Genomic DNA, 23,292 nt, shown 5'->3' on the forward strand with positions numbered 1-23,292 from the left:
AAGTGGTGCTGCTTTGGTTCTGAATTGCTGCTGGTGTGGGGCTGTGCAGGTGCTGAGCTGGTGTTACACTGGTGGTGGTGCCCTGATGTGGAGGTCGCTGTGCTATAGCTGAGATGGTGCTGTGTTGATAATGAAATATTGCTGCAGTGCATCTGAGGTAGTGCTGTGCTGATGGTGACTTGTTGCCGCACTGGTGGTGGTGGTGCACTGATGAGGAGGTGTTACTGTGTTGATGCTAATATTCTTATGTGGTGATAAGGTTCTTGGGTGGTGCTGTGCTGGTGCTTAGGTGGTGATGAGTGATGCAAAGGTGCTGCTTAGTGGTGCTGTGGTGGTGCTGAGTGTTGCTGTGGTGGTAGTGAATAATACTTAGGTGGTGCTGAGTGATGTTGAGGTGGTACTGAGTGATACTTTGTTTGTGCTGTGTTTGTGTTTAAGTGGTGCTTAGTAATGTAAGTCTGGTGCTGTTCTGGTGCTGAGGTGATGCTGCACTTGTGTTGATGTGGTGCTGTCTTAATGCTGAAATGGTGCTGCATTAGGGATTATTTGCTGCTGAGGTGGTGCTGCGCTGGTTCTGAGTTGGTGCTGTGCTAATTCCGTGGTGGGGTAAGTTGGTGCTGCATTGCTGCTATGCTGGGCTGGTGCTGTACTGGTGCTGAATTGGTACTGGTTGATACTGAGGTGGTGGTGTGCTTGTGGAAGGTGGAAGGTGGGGCTTGTTGGAGCTGAGTGATATTGAGGTGGTGTTGTGTGATGCTGAGGTGGTGCTGATTGATGGTGAGGTGGTGTTGAGTGATGCTAAGGTGGTGTTGAGTGATACTGGGGTGGTGCTGACTGATGCTGGGTGGTGCTGAGTGATGCTGAGGTGGTGTTTTGGTGATATTTAGGTGATGCTGCACTGCTGATGCGTTTGTGCTGAGTTGCGGCTGAGGTGGTGTTGTGTTGATGCTGTGGTGGGGCTGTGCTGGTGCTAAGTTGGTGATGAGTTGGTGCTGCACTGATGCGGAGGTAGCGCTGTGTTGAGGGGGTGGTGTTGATTGATGCTTAGGTAATGCTGTGCTGGTGGTTAGGTGGTGCTGAGTGATGCTGTGGTAACATTGAGTGATGCTGTGCTGGTGCTGTCTGATGGTAAGGTGGTGGTGCTGCACTGATGCTGAGGTAGTGCGGTGGTGCTGCAGTGGTGCAGAGGTGGTGTTGAGGTAGTGTTTTGGTGCTGAGGTGGTCTGCGCTGGTGCTGAGGTCTGAGGTGGTGCTGCATTTGGACTGAGTGAGGCTGAGGTTGGTGTTGTGGGAGTGCAGTTACTTGCAGTGGTTTTTCATAGATGACTGGCTTTAAGGAAACTCTTCTTATCAAAAACTGTGTGCCTATGCAAAGACGTGCTTTTCTTCTATGATATACTTTTATAAGCTTAACAGAAAAGTGAATTTAATAAAAAAGTCCTTCACATAATTGGAATGTACCATGTAAAGTGTTTTCTTTTTAAAGACTGAAATATTTTTTCCTTTGGAGCACTTCCCACTTACTTAAAAACACATTTGCTCCCTTTTATTGTTATTTGGCATCACAGATACGCTGCTCTCTTACTTTGCACTATGAAAAGAGGACGCGCCTTGTAAGGAAAGCTGCAAGGTCCAGCGCCTTGGTGCTTCTGTCAGTGCTTTATGGCGGTGGAGTCTGTCCCTCGGCCAGGTGGAGGGGACGCACCTTGTAAGAAAAGCTGCGAGATCCAGTGAGTTCACAAATGCTAACATCGGAAACCTGCGCATCTGTGTGTGAAATTTGTTTATTAAACAGAAAACGAGAGAACCACGTGGGTGTGATGGAGAGGGCACGTGCACTGGGGTGAAGGAAACACGCACCACAGCTGTGCACTGTGCAGTGTTTTGAAAGGAAGCACGCGCCACTACTTTGCAGTGTGGTAAAAGGAAGCACGCACCACAGCTGTGCATTTTGCAGAGATGTTAAAGGTAGCACACAACACAGCTGCGCAGAGATGTGAAAGGAAGCACGCACAACGGTGATGACAAAACGCAAATGTTAAAAGGTGCAGCCCATTTTGAAGCTGTGTATTGTGCAATGGCGGGAAAAGAAGCACACACCACATCTGTGTACTGTGCAGAGATGTCAAAGGTAGCACGCACCACAGCTGCGCAGAGGTGTGAAAGGAAACGGGCACTACGGCGCTGAAAAAACGTGAATGTTAAAAGGTGCGGTCAATTTTTAAGCTGTGTACTGTGCAATGGGGGAAATGAAGCATGCACCACAGCTATGCACTGTGCAGAGATGTGAAAGGCATGCACGCACAAAAAGCAAGTGCTAATAATTAAGTGCCCATGTGCGCACCAGCAGACACCGCCTCAAATTAAGCCCCCAGCAAGGGCCTGCGTTACGCCCCTGGATCGAGCAAGCACCAAAAGCAATGTGGGGAAAGGAACCACGCACCACAGCTGTGCACTATGCAGAGATGTCAAAGGTAGCACGCACCACAGCTGCGCAGAGGTGTAAAAGGAAGCACACACCACGGTGATGAAAAAATGCTAATGGTAAAAGGTGTGGTCAATTTTTAAGACGTGCCGAAAAAGAGGCGACTATAGAGGCCAACTACAGAGTACAGCAAATGTCTTTGCAATAACATACTAATACAAAGATAACGGTGCAGGAAGAGAGTGCTGACATAGATGAAATGCAAGTGCTGGAAAAAGAAGCGCGCACTCTTGTGGCGGTGGGGTCTGTCCCTCTGCCAGGGTGGAGGGGACGCTCCTTGTTAGTAACTTATTGTCATGAATGCGAGTGCTGGAAAAGAAGCCCGCACTCTTGTGGCGGTGAGGTCTATCCCTTGGCCAGGGTGGTGGGGTCGAGTCTTGTAAGGAAAGCTGCAAGGTCTTGAAATGAAACTGATGGCACGCTGCGCGCCGTTGCTCGCTCCCGACAGCTAAACGTTGTGGGAGTAAACATTTTCAGAAAAGGTGGGACATGCACCCGGCTTTGGCCAATTGCGTGCTTTCATTTCTGAAATCCACATGCAAAGGCCAATAGCATGTGTGGAAAATTGAACACCACATGCACAAGTTTTTCCAAGTGATTCCAAGAGGCCTTCTCCTACAGTGGCGCATGCGCGCTGCGCTAGGCTCGACCTAATAAGGACCTTTTAACTCCTACTGATCACTACACGGTATGCAGCAACCACTGCCCTTGTTCTGCTTAAACCCATCGCCTTACGAAGGGCTTTTCCGTCCCAACACCCACAGTCATTTGGTTGATTAACGAAGAGCTATTGCCTATCTTTCCCTTACTAGAAACCTGTTGTAAATTTCACAAACAGAAAAGAAAAATGATCACCTACAAAGCTACCCTCCTCATGATTTTATGATTTGATATCAGCACAATGGGCCATTAAATGCCCGCGATAGCCATATGCATGTGTACTGCACTTGCAACTCTCTGTTATGAGCAATACTCCAAAGCAGTTAAGAGCAAATTTATTACAATCAAAGTTGCTGCACTACGTTACACACACAGAAGAAGGCAGTGCAGAGCCATATGTATTATCAAGCTTTGGCAAAATCAATAGGCCTTCCTTGCCTGTGCAGGAGTTTTTGGCATTGTCAATGTCTTTTAACCATGTTGTACAGCAGTACGGTTGCTGTGCAGCATGACTGGAAAAAAAAGTGCTATAACGCGGACAGCGCTGATTTCGAAGAGCGGCCATCCATTTTCTTAGAATGGGATTATTCGCTCCCTTCACAAAAGAACTGAAAACGTTTTCAGGAAAAAATGATGCTAACACTTTGTCAGAAAATGTAAACCAACAAGAAATTAAAATACACATTTATGCATCAATCTTCTTTTGATTGGGGCAGGGAAAGTGAGCCGAAGAGTGGGTGAAACACAAATTGAACAAAAACAACAACAAAAAATGATAACTGCCATCCGCCAAATGGGAGCAAAGCTGCAATCTACCTAAAGTAGTCTGAAGATGTTTAAAAGTGAGAAGGAATATGTATATAAAATTAAAGGAAAAAACTACTCGTTTAATTATCTTACCTCCGAGATGAAGTTCGCAGTGTTTGCCCCACATGAAGTCAGTGGCAAAAATGCAGAGCAGGGAGTGCAGTGTCATCTGCATCTTTGTAGAATATTAAAACCCACTGGCATGACTTTTGGACGTTTATTTTTCTGGTGGGATGGAAGGGGGCAAGTAACGAAAGAGATAGGGAGAAAATGGGGCCGACAGAACAAGATACATGGAAGGAGGGGGTGGACTTGACAAGCAACAATGCAGTAGGTGTATAGGGGCGGGGCAAACAACCATATGGGAGGGGAAGATTGAAAGAGTTCCAATTAAAAGAAAAAAGGTACCTCCGAAAGCACTGAGCAGTGGAAGGGCACTGGGCATGGGAAGCAGTACTTGTGCCCATGTTCCTTAGTGAGGACAAACACAAGAAGAGGTTAATCCGGCACTTGCTGACCAAAGAGAAGCAAGGAAATAAGAGTGATGATGAAGCCAACCAATGGAAACAATGGGTGGGCTCTAAGCCCCCTGCTGTAAGTAAGCAAAATGTCTCTCAAACGACAGCACATGTGCTGTCTCAGGCGAGACCTAAAGTATGACGAGAGGTGGTAAATTGGTATTTTAAACAAGCTCTTCCTCAGCAAGGAATGCATCTTTAAATAGTGCAGCAAAAATAGCTTTTAAGTGAAGTCATTTTCACAGTGTGCCTGCTTTATTAGTCATACCAGCCTTTGAATTACAAAGCAAAGGAAAACTACTGTTTAACACACGTGAAGGCCACAGCCCATTTTAATATTTTACTGCAGAGGTCTACATTACCACAAAGGGCTTGCTTTTCAAGAAAAAGATTAGCCTCCATAATAAATGATAGGAAAAGGTAAGCACAGCTACGAAGCAGGTCCACAACTGCTTGCTATAATGCACAATAGGGCACAGGGTGTAGGGCACTGCAGTCTCATTAAAAACAAAAGTTAGAAAAAAGTGTGATGGCGCAGCCAGCGCTGGCTGCGTTATATCGCTTTCTTTGTTATTGTTGGCCAACAAGCACAGCAGCGGGAGGGCGGGGGTAGCAAGACGAGGGACAGCAGGAGGAGGAGGACAGCAAGATGAATGAAGGCAAGAGGGAACAGGCTAAGTAATGATGGGTAGGGTGGGAGACAGACTGCAAACACATGCACTCTTACAGAGTGCAACATAAAAAAGTACCTCCAGACGTGCCCGGCCAGTGGAAGGACACTGACTGCGGACAGGTAGCTGTACTTGGTCCATGCTCCATAGAAGGTACAAAATCATGGAGAGAAAGTGAGCCCAGGATTTGTTGAGCAATGAGAAGCAAGGAAATGTGAGTGACATGAACCCAACCAATGGTAAGTAATAGTCAGTCTCTAAGCCCTTTTAAAGTTTTTTTTAGTTTACAAGCGTCTTGCAAGTGACAGCGCATGTGCTACAACAGGTGAGATCTAAAAAGGAGGGTGGCACAGCTGCTTCCCATTTTCCAGCGCAAATCAGCAGGTTGACTATACTCCCATGCCTACACCCCTTTTGCAAAGTGTGTGTACTATACAGCCGGTGAACATTAAACCTGATGTTTATCTTGGTAAGATGATCCTTATGATCAAGGTTATAGCTTCAACTCAATGTAACTGGGTAGCAGTAAACTGCCATCTTTTGTCCTGCCTCTGTCCTACCCACTCCACATTTCTCTACCACTGAACTATCTTTGGAGCTGCCCAGTTGTATAGTAGAGGTGCCATGGGCCCCAATGCAAACAAACAAATTGGCCCAATTGCCCTTTGATTGAGTAGTAAAAGGCATTCATAAATTGGGTGCAATGAACTCCTCACACTGCTGGGCCCCCGTTTCACAATACCTGCTGCACCATTTATAGATATGCCCCTGGTGTTTCCCATTTGTCACTAGAAAGGGAAATACTGGGGGCTGAGTTAATGATTCCGCCTCTTATCTACAACCACGTTACAGGGCATAACGAGTTCTCAAGCCCAGAATTGGGGAAATCATATGGTTCCTGGAGTCACCTTCCCTGTTCCCTCATGTGGTTCCCAGTTTTGCAGCCCTTCACTGCACAGGTGGGAAATGTGCATGATAATGCATGAGGTAAATTCACAGTCAGGTGGAGGCAGCTCAACTTATAACGAGGCTTAAAAGCCATGCACTACATTCGAGAATTATTTTGATTTGGACCCACGACCTGAGGTTCACCACTCCTTCAGCTTCACAGCCTTGGCTGTCACCAAGCCAGCAGCAGTGGCATGATTATTTATTACCAGACTTCCAGTGGCAGACCAATAGCTTCCCCAGCCCCTGTGGTGGGGGGGGGGGGGCTTGAGCTCTAGGGGGCCCCTCCAGTATTGAGCACGGGCACCAGGACCCTGACTGAGTCCAGAGCATGGGGGTGCCCTCTATTCACTTTGCAGGCCCCCCCCTCAAGTTTTGTTAAGCCACTGCAAACTTCATGTTAAAGTTATCCACAGAAGCAATTATGACACCCTGCATTATAAAGTATGCCCACATGTCCCTTCTGATACTGGCAGATCTTGGCATTAAAATGAACAGTGAATGTATTGAATGGTATAACATGCTATCACAACTTTACTCCAGGCTAGTTAAAAGCAATGTGTTGTCATTTCTAATTTTAATTCAGAAAATAGTGGTTAGATATGAAATACCCACATAATGAGTTCACTCACCTGCACACACATTCGCTATCTTGTTTACGCCCTAGCTGCTCATCGAAGTGCACTGATTTAGGTTTAAAAGCGCAAATGGATTGTATGCTGCATTGCGGACTCACTTTCTGCTGAAGTGTATGCACTAAATATGCACTGAATCTGATCTCCCCAGGAAAATATCATATTTAGTAACTTACCCATGATTCCAAGGTGCTCTTCTTCAGGGGTCCTTTGCTTGCGATTTGTGAAGGTTTCATCAGTGTACTCCCTGTAAACAGCCTTCTTATATGAGCCTCCAATTCGGTTTTCGCTTCTTTCAAAAAATACAGTGGATTCACTGTGGATGGCAATTTATGAAATTAAGAAACGATATCAGATTACATAATAACAATAAATGTTAAAACATTCTGGCCTGTCACAAACAAGTCCCAAACGGAAATGCCCAGTGGCATCATTTATTCAGTATTTATTTGAGAGTTCTAACTTTATTCAGTGTGCAGCACTCATTATCTCAGATCATCTTGCAAGTATACTTGAATAGGCATGCTACTTGTGAAGTATTTTCCAACATCACCTGTCAAGGTAATATTCCCTAAAAACCCGGTTTTATAAAGTGGTCAACATGTTTCTGCCCGATGGCCCATCCGAGCCATTGGCATTTGTAAGGACCAGTCACGGGAAGCTGCAATACAAATACAGCCTTTTGGAAGGATTTAACTATTCTGATCTGTAGGGCAAAGCACATGCATACACATATATGACAATTGCAACACATAGAGAGGCAGGAATATACTAAACCAGATAGTCTAAAGACTCTTTGGACCTATTAGAAACATATAAAGGAACAGGAGATGTTTCACACCCTTCATAATGGTGTGATCAAGGCCCATTGCCCATACAGACAAATAATAAAAATGTAAATAAACATACGCCACAAAGTGTTAAAACAAGCGGTTGTCTGGTGGACTATTCAGAATTTAGAGAGCCCATTGTAGTGTCAAAGAAAATATGAGCAATTAATATCTGCAGTTGAGAGCTATTGGGTGGCATGTATCCCCTGAGGAAATTTCAAGATTATAGCACCCATTAGTGTTTAGGTAATGTTCAACGAAAGGACACTTTTTGGTACCACGGTTCAAAACTAAGGGGCAGATTTACAACTTCTGGCGCATCTCTGCAAATCAGTAGGGATGCGCCAGAACAGATGTGTCACGTAATCCCCCCCTTGCACCACCACAGATGCGTCGCATTTACAATGCGGCGCACCATGGTGCAATGAGGGAAGATGCGTGACGCATCTTGTGGCGTACGGGTGGTGCATTGCTGGAGTCACGTCGCAAGTGCAACACAACTCCTGCAATGCACAGGGGCCGCCAATACTTAACGTGGTGCGTCACTCCTTACGCCTGCTCGAAGCAGGCTAAAGGATTTGACGCAGCAGCATCGTAAAACTGACTCTGTGAAATCTTGTAGATTTCACTGCATCAGTTTTATGGGGATTTCCTGCGGGGGAATGCCCACCCTGCGACAGAACGCCCACATGAAACCTGACGCAGGTTTCATGTGGCGCAGGGCTTTACAACGTGACACATCTGCCTAGATGCGTCACGTTGTAAATAAGTCACAACGTGGCACATGGTTTACGGCGGCGTAAAAGTGTCGCAAGGGGCTTGTAAATCTGCCCCTAATTGTCTAAGCTAAACGGAAACTAAAGGGCTCAACAATTGAGAGCTGATGCTGGTCTACTCATGTGAGGCCAACCTTGTATCATTGCACTAGCAGCAAAGGGGAATATCGATAAAGCATTCACGAGTAAGGAAAGTAGAACTACAGAAGTACTATTTTTTATACTCTTACTAAAATGATGTTGGATGTTTCGTGTCGATTCACAAAGGCATGTAAAAGTGCAAAGAAAGAACAGTCCTTTCAGTTTGTAATAGTTGTCCATGAACATTCCCTGTAAAAATGGGCATAAAATGAGAACATTTGGGGAATGTTCAATTCTTTGTCTTTATTCGATCTACTTTGGAAGATCGGATAAAGACAACGAATTAAACGTTTCCAAATATTCTCATTTTATTCCCATGTTTTTAATGTTTTGTGACCAAATTCTCAAATGCAAGTACGAGTACAATAAAGTGTACTACTTTATGCCTTCCAAAATGACTTTTTTCATAGGGCCCTATTGTTTGTGAATCGAATTTCAGTTAAGAATGGTTAGCCTTGTCAAATGAGTGATGGCATAACAGCATTCATTGAAAGTGAAGTACTTTATTCATACCCAATATGTGAAATGTGGATATTTCCATTTGATACAAAATGTGTGCCTGAGGTAGAAAGAGAGATAGTAAGATGGGAAATAACCTAAGGTTTGGTTACTCCTCACAGCAAAGAGTTGAAAATCAGAATGGTTGTTGATAAGAAGAGGATACATTTTTATTCTATCAAGAAACCCATGGGGCATATTATCAAGGGCAATATCGCCGCTTTAGCGGCACTTTTTGCTGCTAAAGCAGCGATATTTTTATCGCCCTATTAGCAAGCTGTCGCTAACAGCTGTTAGCGACAGTTTACTGGCAATAGTGCCCGTTGTTATGCCTCTTTGCATGTCAGCGAAATTTATCGCTAATAACATGCAAAGTAGGCGTTCCTCACTAAAAGTAAATGGAAACAGTCTCCAAAACAAGTTCTCCCAATTATCAATGCCCGCGTTGCGATAAAAAAAGTTGCGCTAACCGCGATTATCGGCGTAAGCTAACGTCTGCAAAAATCCAGACTTAGCTATACATATAATGGGAGGTGGATTCTATGGCTGAATCCACATCTCCCTATCATCAAGGTTTTCCATATCGCTGCAGGAATATCGCTGGATTTTCAGCGATATTCCTGCATTTTGCCGCTATCGCTGGATTTTTTATCGCCTTAGAGATAAGCGTTGATAATAACTTGCTATTTTGGAGATGTAATCCAGCGATAGCCGGCGATAAATAAACTCGCACTAAGCACGCTTAGCAGTAATCATTGCTAGCCGTTGATAATATGCCCCCATGTGTTGACAATAGTATCAACACTCAGGGGCATATTCTCAAGGAACTATCGCCGAGTTAGCGGCACTTTATCGCCACCAAAGTGGTGATAAATTCATCGCACCATTCTCAAGCTAGTGCGAACAGCCGATATCACCAGTTTTCCTGTGATAGGAGCCGCAAAAAACATCGCCTCAGATGACACCGGCAACTAACGCTAATGAGATACAGAGTAGGCGTTCCCGTGCAAAAAGCTGCGACAACATCACTTCGCAACATTCTCAACGACCAGCCAGATTGGCGAGAAGAACACCAAACATGCGATAAGACGCGTTAGCAGCAGGGATTTAACACCTGCTCTGACCTGGTTTTAAGTCTGATGACAACCCGCACCATGAAAGGGAGCCCAGCCCAGAGCCACACCTGAAGAACAACAGATGCCATGTAGCTACTGATCATGCAGCTTGGAGCCCCAAGAGGGCCACAACACCCACCGCCACCATCACCACCCTCAGGCCCTCCAAACCCACCCCGGACCACCACAGAGGCAGTGCAGACAAAGACAGCGGACCCACAGGAAACGCACCAGCCTCACAGACTCAACACCAGAGGATGTCATTGCTCATTACAGGCTCAAAAGGACAACCATCCTATGCATCCTGACCATCATTGTCAACAGGCTGACGGTACCAACACAGCGGACAACCAACATCCCTCCGCAGACAAAGCTTCTCGCTGTGCTGCACATGTTGGCCTCTGGGACCTTGCAACCAACAACTGCCAGAGTCAGAGGAGTCTCACAGCCAGCCCTATCCAAGTTCCTCACACCTGTCTTGGATGCCATCATCAGCTTGGTACCCCAGTGCCTTCACTTCCCACACACTGCGCAGGAACAGCTGGAAACCCAGCAAGGCTTCTACGCCATAGCTGGATTCCCGCACGTGTTGGGGGCAATCAACTGCACACATGTACTCCTCGTGCCCCCTGCCGCCACTACCCACAATTACCGCAACAGGAACCACACGCATTCCATCAATGTGCAAGCAATAGTGGACCACCGGGAACTCTTCAACAATGTCGTCGCCAACTATACAGGCAGTGTGCATGATTCCTTCATCTTCCGGATGTCCATCATCAACCAGCTCTTTGAGGCTGGCACCTATGGGAATGCATTGCTCGTTGGTAATTACCAAATGAACACACCACACACCTCAACTCCACAATCATGCAACTCACAACTCTGGAAATGCACACATTACAAACTCACATACAACATGCCAAACAACATGCACACCCACCAGTCATGACAGCACAACTTACTGTACATGAGCCATCAACGGCATGGCACGTCAGCCATACAATAGCAGAATGTGGGGAGAGGTGGGAACCAGGCATGTGCGAAGGAGGCAAGTGATCCATGATTAAGAATGTAGACAGTGCCAAGTATGGCGTGGATGTGCTGGCCAGACTGCAGTATGCAGACCTCAGACATGCCCATGTCGACATATACTACTGGTGTTTGGAGTGTAGTGAACAGTGGACGCAAACATGTTACCCCAGGCAGTGGGGAAGAGCGCTGAAATGTAGCCTGTCTCGTCCCCCCGTGTAAGCGTGAGCGGAGTGGGCTGGTCCGGCGTACGCCAGGCCAGCGTAGGGGTGTGAATAAACAGCCCGTAGCTCTGGGCGTGGTTCTCTTCCGGAATGGCCGACGAGTCTGCCAGGGCGGCGCCTCCCAGCCCACCTCACGGACGGTGCCGTGAGCTGCGGTGCCTACGATCATGTGCGCAAGTTGCACCTCAGACCGCTGGTCCCCAGACCTGTCTTGGCCGCCCCTTCACAACCAGTCCACACTGCTCACCTGCCGACACCGGCGTGTGTCAAAGAGGGCCCACCATGTGCCTGTGCAAGCTTGAGGCACGCGACCTTGGCAGCCTTCTCAGACCATCGCTGTCCTCCTCGAGACAGGCCTGCAGCACTTCTTTCTCGTTGACGTACTCCACCGGCATACACAGCGGTCAAGTATGTCACACATTTGGAACTGAGTCTTGATTATACAATGGCAGAGTACATATTTTATGGCAGAGATTATATCACTATACTCCCTTCGATGTGGTGCCACCAACTCTGTGCATAGCATTCCAACTACACGTGTCTGTGAGCCTTTGCGGACTACTGCCTTCGGCCTACACTGCGGTCCAGCAGGCCTCACACCAATCCAATCCAGTCCATACCAGGCAGGACACAGCATCGTCGCAGGCTGCACACCCGCTCAGCTCTGGTGCTTCTACCTCTGTCACCCACAAATCATCTCTACATGTCATTTCAACGTTGTGTGTTAGAGTTCCAGGAGGAGCTGGCTGAACAGCGGTTGGCCCGCATTGACCGCTGCCTTTGGCCTACACTGCGGTCGAGTAGGTCACACATTTGGAACCGAGTCTTGATTTCTTCATGGCAGAGTTCATATCATTGTACACAAGGAGAGGAGTAAGAGGAAGAAGTGGTTCAGTCCAGAGGAAAAAAGGATCTTTGTTACGGAGGTGATCGAACACTACCAACAACTGCCCTGGTGCCACTAACTCTGTGCATCGCAAGCCAACGACATGTGGCTGTGGGCCCCTGCTGACTGCTGCCTATGGCACACACTGCGGTCGAGTAGGATACACAATTGGAACTGAGTCTTGATTTCTTCATGGTTTGTATCATTGTACAGGCATCATCTCAGACTGCATCCCCTTCCAGCTCTGGTGCCACTGACTCTGTGCCCCGAAAGTCATGGATATTCTCTAGTTGAACTTTGGTGGAGTCTGAGTCTATGGCCTGGGGGTTGTCTTCATCATCATGTAGCTGATACTGACTTGGTGGTTAAAAAGGAGTCTGTAGCATTCTACTCCTCCATTTGCCTGTTTCTGCTTGCTTCTGCCCTCTGCATCATGCCCTGGAAGGATACCTTCCACTGTCCTCCATAACACTCCGCGACATTCTCCTTGAACATCAATAAGGACCCGCTCACCTTGCGTGGTCCTCCCTCAGTGCACCGCAAGTCACCGTCCCGTGGCGGTGTGCCTGTGCAGGCCGCAGTGCATCCGGGGCCACTAACTCTGTGCAGCTCAAGTCATGGACCTTTGCTGTTTGAACTTTGAACTTCTGATTGTCTGATCACTGTTGTAGTTGTTGCCAGCACCAACCATTCTCTGAGGGGTGGCTTACACTACCCAACACCCATCCAGCACAGGCGTCACTGGACATGTGACCCTGGCAATAAAAGGTGCCGGGCTCGCGTGCCTGTAGCCAGTTCCACAAACTATCTCAGTGTGTCCGTGTGGTTATTTTGTATGCATGAGGGCCCCAGGCCTTACCACATTGCATTGTGCTGTGTAAGGCGGATGCAGCCATGTCACCTCAGGCAGTGGGGCAGACCTGGGACATGTAGCTGTGTTGTACCCCCCTGTAAGTGTAAGCGGAGTGGACCGGCTTATGACAGTACAGCGTAGGGGTGTGGTTCCTCTACCTGGGGCTCTGGGCATGATTAAGTTTTGGCTTTGCCAAGGTGGTAACTAATGAGCGTGTCTCTGTTGTAGTGTCTGTGCTACCCGTCCCGCAATGGACAATGTTGCAATGTAGCATGCCCCCGGAGTGCGGGCTCGGCTGAAGGGGTAAATGAAGGAGCGCAAACCCGCTCGGGGTCAGGGATCATACATGCCAACTGTTGTGTGTGTCGCTATTACCGCAGCATAAGTCAAAGGTCTACCCTCAACTGCAGCGTGCGTTCAGTCAGCCATGTACTGGATATCTGTGTCCGCCCTGTCCTTACCATAGGCCTACACACACGTGGCTGCCCACCTTAAACGCACAGCATCACAGTGTTGTCAGGCTTGTGGACATGCGCAGACAGGCATGACAATGGTGTGCCGTAGGTGTGCGAGTGATGCAACCGCGCTGCGCACACTAGTGAATAGGCTCGGGGGAGGGGGAAGCCGCAGTGAGGCTACGTGTTACACATTGGTGCCGCTCATTTGTTACAAGCAGTACATGTCAGACAGGAATCACTAAGTCACACATATCACACACCAATGTACCAGTAAGCCTGCAGACACATCATGCAGAACCAACTATTGACTCATGTCTCGCTGCACTGTCACAGGTGACCAAGGATATGCACTCTGCCCTTGGATGATGACAACCCTCCGAGGCACGAACACACAGGCCCAGAGGCAGTACAATGCGGCCCAAAAATGCACCAGGGGCATCACGGAACACACATTTGGCGTGTTGAAGACACGTTTCAGGTGCCTAGACATCACAGGTGGAAGGCTCCTGAACAGCCCAGACATCTTGTGCAAGATGATCGTTGCATGTTGTGTGTTGCACAACATATGTGTACGCACCAATGCCCCTGGATAAAAGTTCCAGATGCACCGGACGATGATGAGGAAGATGAGGCAGGTGGACCACACCCCACTGCAGGTGCAGCAGGAATAGCCCATAGGAACACCATAATTGACAATTTCGTCAGATGAGCACGTCACATTGCCACCGTCCTTAGCAATCATGGGACAGTAAAAAATTAGCACAGGCACAGCATGTGAAGATGTATCCATTCCAACACACATTCCCTGAGTGCATGTCACCCCTCTGTACAAGCACATCACTCTGACAGGTGTAGGTGCAACATGTAGTGCTAACAATATCATTATTTTAAAATAGATGGTGGGTGTGTCACCTCTATACAAAGAGGCTGTTTGGGTATCATATATTCAAAATGCCATTTCTATGTGTCAGGGACAGTACGGAATCCCACACATCAGCGTTTCACATGTGTCCCAAATGCTACTGGAAGTGGGGTGCGGAGGTTGTCCATGTACTGTTGGAGTTCGTCTGTGTCGTTGTCCTGGGTGTCGTCTCCATCATCACTGACGTGATGTAGGGTCTACTCTGCAGGAGGTGTTGATTGTACCTCTGCAATGTAAAGGGGAGATGCAGGTTCACAGGGTGTTCCATGTATGTTTACGCATTGGCGAATTTTACATACAGACTGCATGACAATGTACAGTTTGACAGTTTGTAAGGTGATGCCTATTTGATGCGGGACAGTGGACATTTGTACTACATCATGGATGTGAGGTTGTACTCGTACATTGTCATCTCACAGTTTCCTGCTATGCCCGAAGTGATTGGCCTTTTTGTACAACCATGCGGCACCAGTTGTGTCCTGTGCACTGTTGTGAAAGTGTTGCAGTTGGTACCCCATTGTTGTCAATGTTGAGGTGCTCTTATTCTTATGGGTGAGTCGCCCCTGCAGCTCTGATTTTATGGCCCCTCATCCCTTTCAGGTGGTGTGCCTTTGCCTTCTATGCTTCGACAGTGCTGAGATGTACTGGTCTTGGTTGCTTAGGGCTCTTGGTCGAGTTGTGACTCTTGCGCATGGTTTGTTAGCAGATGTGTTGTTGACGTCAGGGGTTGTTTGTGCATGTGGATGTGTCAGAGTGTGACCTGCTCCTTTCCAGATGTGGCCCACACTCAGCCACCTCAGTGTCGTGGCGTGCACAATGTCATGATGATTGGCCTACAGCCATGCTGATCGTCATGTAGTGTCACTTGCATTGTCAGTGTGGCTCACAAATAGGCATCTTTGCTGGGTTTCGCACGTGTGCATGTATTGGTGGTGAGATTGGTGATGTGTGGTGTGGAACCCCTTTGGGGACATGGGGTATGGGGGACTACTTGGTGTTTGTGTGTGTGCTGCGGTGTGCCACGGAGATCAGAGACATGATCCAGAGTCATTGTGGGTGTGCAGTGTGCTCTACTTGTGCATGTGTGCCATTGTGCCCATCTCCTCCCGTCCCCACAATCCCTGGTCGGTACTCACCCTGTTGATGTTGTGTCAGGTCATGTTGAGCAGTGTCCGTATCCCCAACTCCTGGCATCCTGTCCCGACTGATGACTGTGGCCACCATTTTCTCCATGTCATCCAGCTCCTGGTGTGCCGCTGGACCCCCACGACCAATCAGTGTTGCTACTTTCATGTTAGCATTGAGTTTCTTCTTGGTTTTGGCCTTCACATCATTCCAGTGCCTCTTGACCTCTTCCATTGTCCTCCTCAACGCTGCAACTGCATTCACATGGTCCAAGATAGTCTGCCATATTTGCTTCTTTTTTGCCATGACACGCTTGTGGTGCCGAACAGTTGTTGGTAGTGTTCTATCACCTCCGTAGCGATGATCCTGTTTTCCTGCGGACTGAACTGCGTCTTCCTCTTCTCCTTGGCCTTCCCCGAGCCCGTGGTTCCTAGCTGGTCGTCTGTGGGGCTTGTGGGGTTCGCGTTGTCCTCTGCACTCGGTCTGGGAGCATCAATGGTGCTACGCAGTTTATTTTATTTTGCCTTTTTTTTGCTTTTTCTTTTATAGTGCATTTTCCCACATGACGTGGGCTCTTCGCTCATCTACGGCATCTCTGTTCACAGTGCCACGCACTAAAACTGCCTCTTGGGGCGATAAACGTTTCATTGTTGCGACTGCTAAACTTTGGAACTCGCTCCCATTACAGATCAGATCATCCCAATCCTTATTAACCTTCAGGAAAATGACGAAAACATGGCTGTTCACACAACAAGTTTCCTGGCATAAGTTTCAAGCTGCCCGTCCTTAGCGCCGAGACACCCATGGGTATTTGAGCGCTTTATAAATCTCATAAACATAAATGCAGGCCTGTCACTGGTTACCGCTGATTTTTGTAACGCGATTGGCCACATCACAACTTTTTTCGCGTTCATATTTCTAATTTTTTCGGCGTCGCGTTAGTTTTAACGCGGTCATTTGGCACGTTATCGTGAAACTATTGCATGGTGCTGCCGGGTTGAGAATACAACGTTAACACAGCGTTATTTTCCCGCGATAGACTGCATTGCGTTAAGCAAATTTTGCGATAGTTGTCACACGCTCTTGAGAATATCCCCCTCAGTTGTTAAATTAGCACAGTCGTGTATTTTGTTGGCAGAGGCAAACAATTCAACAGACAGCATATGTCCGTATTCAGAAATGTTTCCCAGAAGGAAAAGGTGTGTAGACCATAGTACTTGTAATGCCTCCTTGGAAGGGAATTGTGAATGTAGGTTTATATACCAGTTACAGATATCAGGGAATTTTCAGATGTATTAAATCCTAAGCAAGTCATGTGCCTAACACTTGGAAGGGACAATGATAGTGAATTTCCTCAATTGTAAATGATATCGAAGAAAAGAATAACAGAATATAAAGCAGGAAACATTTATGCAAAAGTTCTGTTTAGCCTGCCACCTACCAGCAAAGGTACCATTGCATACCGTTATGAAAAAGACAAGACACCTATGCCCATCTATTGAATATTGAGGCAACTATGATGTTACTTTATGGGATCACAGCCCTCTCCTTCTAATCCAATATTTTTTATGGAATTGCAAAAGGCTACTATATTCTCTGAATTGGACCTTTCCATTGAATGCAATCTTGTGAAAATACAAGCTCCAGTTAGCAATAAAAAACTTTTAAACTCGCCTAGGATCATGCTTTTTGTTTCATGACATTTTCTTGCTGAGGTAGAGTATAAAACACACTGCCTAGATTCTCAGAGGATCATGCTTTTAGTTTCATTCCATGTTCCTGCACTACTTCAACATATTCTGGATTGTCTATTCCTGTAGTTTCTGGATACCTTTATTTTTAGGTCTCGCCTAGGGATGCAGCACGAATGTGCTGCCATTGGTTTGCGAGGCATGCAGTATACACTATAGTGTGGAAGCTTTGTGGAAGCTCCGCCCGCTCTTCGGCCCATCTTTTTCATTAGCTTAGGTCCTAAATTCTGCCTTCTGATTGGTTTTGGGCATTGTTAGTCCCTCCTCCTGAGGAGCATGTCGTCATTTGTATCCTTCCACAGCTATCGGCTCCTTTACTCCTGCACTATTTAATTCCCTGTCTCCCTCCCACCCCCTCCTGCAGACTGTAACTTCTCGGGCCCTGCCCGCTCGCCACCGGTACTCTAGGAGCAGCGTTGTACCTTTGCCAATGCTTGTTATTTTCTGCGCACCGTGCGCGCTTTCACTTTCATTGTCTTTTCACAATGGCGGCCGCTGCACACACCAATCGCGGCACCCTGCCTGTCTCTGAGCTCCCGCACAGCCGGTAACATCAATGAACCCACTTTCTTTTCACTTCCGCCTGCCTGCAATGATTTTGTTGTGGTGAAACTAATATTCAGAGGGACAGAAAATTGCAGTGAGTGGCTCGGCTTTGACGTTGTTGATGATATATCAAGTCGATGCGGGATAGGTTATTACGTACGTGCGACGCTGACTGTGTACGCGAGGGCAGTAGCTCGAGCCCGTGGACATGGGCTCTGCTCACCATCGGTAGCATACATGCGAGGCGCACGAAAGTTAACACGGTACGTATTAGTTTCTGCTGCGCGCACACGTTCAGACCCTGTCACATTGGGCGAGGAGCACGGAGTGCTGCACAATCTTGCTTTCAAAAGACGCCCATCAAAGCAACACTTTTCGGAGAGATACATGAGAAACGAACCCCTTACTCTGTTCTTGCCACACTGCCTTGCAGCATAGACACAGGCAGCTGAGCTCTAATGTTAGGTGTGCGGTGCTAAACTCAGGTGTGTGGGCAGCTCGCACACCCTCTGCAGCCTGCTGCTACACGTGAAACACTGCTGCCTCCGTGAGTGCAGCAGGTCAAGTGCCAAAAGAGGGTGCAATGGGGACTGTTATGTATCACAGAGGAGAAGAAACAAAAGCTCCATGGCTATGAATCCGTTCGGAGTATTTGGCTGGAACTAGTGATGTCAGGGACAGTTTAGGACATTCGACCATTGCAAACTAGCCAGGCTTAGTGCTTTAGAGGGGATACCGGGTGTCTGGGAAAACGGTGCCTGGACTCGGATCTCTCCACCAGTGTCCGTTCAGGAAACTGTCGTTCACGTTTTCCTAAAATATAGTTATGTACTCATTTACTACAAAGCTAAGAGCTGGAATGGAGCCAGCTTTCTTCACCTCTGTCCCACCGCCAGTTTTCAGTCCTAATTCGTCATGTGCCGGGCTGCTCTCTCTGATCAGCCTCTGGCTGTCACCAGACATGGCGGAGCCACTGAAAGCTTTGAGCAAGAGTCCTGGCTCCGCTCGAGTCCTCTTGGAAACAAGTCTAAAATGAGTCCAACTTTCATGTGAGTTCTGTCTGCCATCCACGCTCTTACCTCATGCACAACGAATTAAAACAAAGCAATGGCTTTTTTAATTTTTCTTCAAAAAATGGTGGGGGGAGGGTGCGTAATATACCCATCTGGTGGCTGGATTGCACAATGTGAAACCGGAAAACTTGGGGACAATCCCGGCTTTACCACTCTGTGTAATCTTAGGCAAATATTTTATTTCACCAGCTTCCTTTTTCTTCACAATAACATATAACCGCAGTTTCAAATACATGATTTCAGTTCGTGCTCTATACAAGAGCGTTTTGTGTTTTTGATTTACTAAACTATAGTGTGGCTCCATGCATAGGAATTTCGTTGTCCTATAAGGTACACATGCCAATTGACAAGTCAATTAGTGGCATTGTTCTCAGGGTAGGGTACTTGAATGTTTCTGAGTTCATGTGTCAAAATCATCACTCTCACTTTTAACAAATGCCTTTGGATGCAGTGAAATAATGAAAAGACCAACGTCACCAATGACCATAATTCGAGGCTAGGTGGCACGAGTTTGTATAGTGCCACACAGCTCCATCACAAGAAGATCAATACAGAAGACTGAAAGTCAGTCTTCAATGAGGGCAGACGTGGAAATTGAATTTGAAACCGCAGACCTGGAGAGCAGATTTAATATAGTGACTTGCTCACTGTTGCTTTATGCTGCGTTACTGCGATAATGCCACAGCTAGGTATACCTACAGATTTATTTGGTTCTACATTATGATGTCTGCGTTGACTTCATATGGCGAGCTACTGAGTCAATGGGGTGAGAGGAGGAGGGCATTTTGAGGTTAATTGGCATATTGAGCTTGATTGTGTTCAGGACGTTTAGCCTTTGAGATTGTGGTGAAAGAAAGTGTTGATCTGTGATCACAAAGGATCTGATTTAGACTTTGGTCGAGGAGTTACTTGATATTCAATCTGCCTTACTACAAAGGAATATGCTATGGCACTTGTAATAGGGCTGAACATATTTATTTCACTTTTGTGACAGAGTACCCTTCCACTAGACACTAAATCAGGCCAAAATCACTAAAAGTATTCAAGTGTGTGGATCTGTTAGAGGCAGAGCCAGACTGTCTGTAGTGGGCACTGGGCATTTTCCCGAGGGGGTCAAAGGGAGGGAGCCGTTTTTAGGTCTCGCCTGACCCAGCGCATGCGCTGGTCTGGCGAGTCTTATTGAGAGGGCTCCAAAAAGTGCTACCAGGCCAGCCCAGAGCTACAGTGCATGTGTGCGGGCGCGCGCGCCGCGCTTTACCGCGATTACTTTCACTTTCGCTGCTTTGATGTTTGATCGTGATCGCGATTACTTTCACTCTCGCTTTTGGGACCTTATAAGTATTTAGTTATGCAACTGTTGCATGGCTAAACACTTATAAGGTCCCAAAGGCGAGACCTATTGGCTATGCCAATGCTTGTTGTTACTGGGGGCCGGTTTTGCAGCAGTGCTGCAATATCAGCCCCCTGTACCAAAAGTAGCAGCAGTGCTTCTCACTATCAGCCCCACCTCCCCGGGACTGTCCAACTGCATTGCCAGGGCTGATTTGCGCTGCCAGTCCGGCCCTGCATGGACCACAGGCTTGCTTCGAGTCACGCTCCTCTGTGAGGCAAACTACAATTCAGAGGGACTCTTCAGACCACTCCATTGAAAGAATATCCCATAGTCACCAGCACCTCCTCCAAGAACAGGGCTTCACCTCTGACATAAGCGTTCTCGTTAGTGAAATCCAGAGTAAAAAAAATGACACAACTGGCAAGCTCCAATTAGGCTTTTAACGGCTTCAAGACTAAATCTCCCTATGTGTTCAGGAGCAGGTTTAACATTTCGATCAGACACGCCCTCCTGCAGTACCAATAAGTGTTACATAAATGATAGAGTAGGGTGGTTGCTATTTCTCCAATTAATATATTTAGAAATTAACTTGATTTACCTACTTGTACGAATATCATAGGCAATTACACACCCACACGTGCAACATACACGTTCACAGAACGGCAGCGCTCGCCCTTTATCAGTTTGCTTGAGATGCCATTTCGGTTTCTTTTTCAATTCTTGAAAAGAGGGTGACCCTCAGGTGATTGGCGGTTAAGGCGTCTTGCGGGGGTGATACAAGGTTAAATGATCAGGGCTCGTCATAGATTGGTCACTCTACATGACCCCAATAGGTCTACCCAATAAGGACTAAAGAAAGGTGATTGCTATGTGCATTGGTGATGAAGTTAGAAACGTTCAAAAGTGCAGTTTCTGTTGAGTGAATGGTATGGAAGCACAATTGAGTTGGGCTGAGCAGATTGTTACCTGAAAGGTTTTTTGTTAGACAACCGAAGATCAGCTGTCTGAGTTTTTTTGGGGGGAAAAGGGTAATTCTGATGAAGGTAGTTCACTGGAAAAGAGGGATGGCATAAGCGATACGACCAGAACTGATTTGAAGCATTAAGGGTATGTGCTACACACTCAGTCCCCAACACACTGTTTTATTTAGGGCTGTGGCGCACGCAAACATTTCTTAAACAGTGCTGTGCTGCGCCTGTCAACTTTATTAGGCACAGTGGGTGAAGCAGGAGTCCGGGAGCCGGTGTGCTCTGAAATCTTGGCAACTCTTGGCAAAGTTAAGGTGAGCCAGAAACTAAATCATAAGAAATCCAAGCAAAAGCAGAAACAAGGCATGCGTTTCTATCGTTTCAATAGAGTGCTTTTGCGGCAGGAGTTAGCTCCGTTCATCCCTCCTCCCGCATCTATTTCTCATCACCCCAAACCCCCTTCTCCACCTTTTGTTGCATAATGCCCAGGATTTTTCACACAACCCATCTCGAAAAAACCCCAAAAAGAAACTCTTTTAAATTGTTTTAAAACATTGGGGCATATCAACAACAACCGGCGATAATTATCTCTAAGCGCACTTAGCGCTAGGATAATTATCGCCGGCTAGCGTGAATTTTTATCTCTGAGATAGCGTGCTATTAGCAACGCTTATCTCAATAGCGATAAAAATCCTCACGCTAACAGGCTAACGTGAGATTATCGCTGGAAACCCAGCGATGATCTCACGTTACCTTGTTGATAGGGACAGGCAAACTTAGCCATGATATCCTCCTTCCATAGGATATCATGGCTAAGTCAGAAAAATACCAGATGTAAAAAAGCAGCGTTAACCGCGGTTAGCGCTGCTTTTTTTGTCTCTAACAGGGTTAGCGACATTCTTGATAATAGGAGAAATGTCGCTTAGCGACATTTCTCCTATTATTTTACTCTGGAACGCCCCCTTTGCATCTCATTAGAGATGCAAGGGGAAGCGTAGAGTAAAAGGGTGCTAACATGCAAATTTGCATGTTAGCACCCTGTTGTTGATAGGGCGCTAGTTTTATCTCTCCTTTTTTAGCTTTTAAAGCCAAAAAGCAGAGATAAAGCCCTTGTTGATATGCCCCATTGTTTCTAATTAATGTGCTGCCTCCCTGTGGTCCGAGAACGGGCTGTTTGTGGTTTGTTGCAGGTTCTGTTTGTTTTTTCCACTGCCTAAAACAACCGAACTTGAAATATTGCGCGTGGACAGTTCATGAGGACGCTAAACCAGCGGCCCCTCTTTAACAGGGACATTTTAAGGATTTTGGAGGCCGCTGTTTGAAAGAGCTTTGAATTTATGATCCAGTTTCAGCTCTTTCATGCCCTCTTTGGCCAGGTCACTGACAGTGCACAGGTCCACGCGTATTCTATTTGCAGTATATGTGTGGCACAGATCTAGCCATGTAAAACAGTGGAGTGCACAGCACAGTGAGCGTGCAATATCATGGTGTGTCGTAAAAATAAACATCAAATGTATTTTATTTAAACACTTTATTTACAACATTTTGATTTGCCACCATCCGGTTTAAAAGCGCTTGTCAGCACCTCTGCCTACCAGCAGCGCTAGAACAGAGTGCGCTCAAGAAGTTGCCTTAATTGCAAAGCCACGCCTCACACGTTTGGACTTCTTTGGAGTCTTCACCTTTCACGATCTTTCTCCATTTCTCTTTGTACCTGTCTGTAAAAGTCTCGTTGTCTCTGCCTTGTCTCTCCTTCCACTTCTTTTTATTCTGTGCGTATCTCAGTCCCTCCTTGCATTTCAGTCTCACTTAATCTCAGTGCTAGTTTCTCTTTCTCTCCCTCGCTTCCATTCTGTTTTTATCTCTGTTTATCTTTATTCCTCCTGTTTCTCCCTTTCTGTGCCATTGTCCTTTTCTTTCTTTGCCAGTCTTTTTGCTGTGACTCTCCTACTCTCTCTGTATGTTTCAGTCGTTTGACATTTTTGCTTTCTTCACTTCTCTTTTTCATCATTCGATCGTTAGTGTCCCGTTTCGATT

The 23,292-nt window shown here is 46.8% G+C and overlaps 1 protein-coding gene across 1 annotated transcript in view; it reads right to left on the reverse strand.

Annotated features, from left to right (window-relative positions):
* Positions 1 to 23,292, reverse strand: part of LOC146785798 (ceruloplasmin-like) — a 252,009-nt gene that overhangs the window by 108,242 nt on the left and 120,475 nt on the right. The window contains exon 7 of the mRNA XM_085635073.1: positions 6,901 to 7,040. Within this exon, the coding sequence (XP_085491199.1) occupies positions 6,901 to 7,040 (140 nt within the window). The remainder of the gene's footprint in view (positions 1 to 6,900; positions 7,041 to 23,292) is intronic.

This window comes from Triturus cristatus, chromosome 11, assembly GCF_964204655.1.
Source record: "Triturus cristatus chromosome 11, aTriCri1.1, whole genome shotgun sequence".
NCBI classification, from domain to species: Eukaryota; Metazoa; Chordata; class Amphibia; order Caudata; family Salamandridae; genus Triturus; species Triturus cristatus.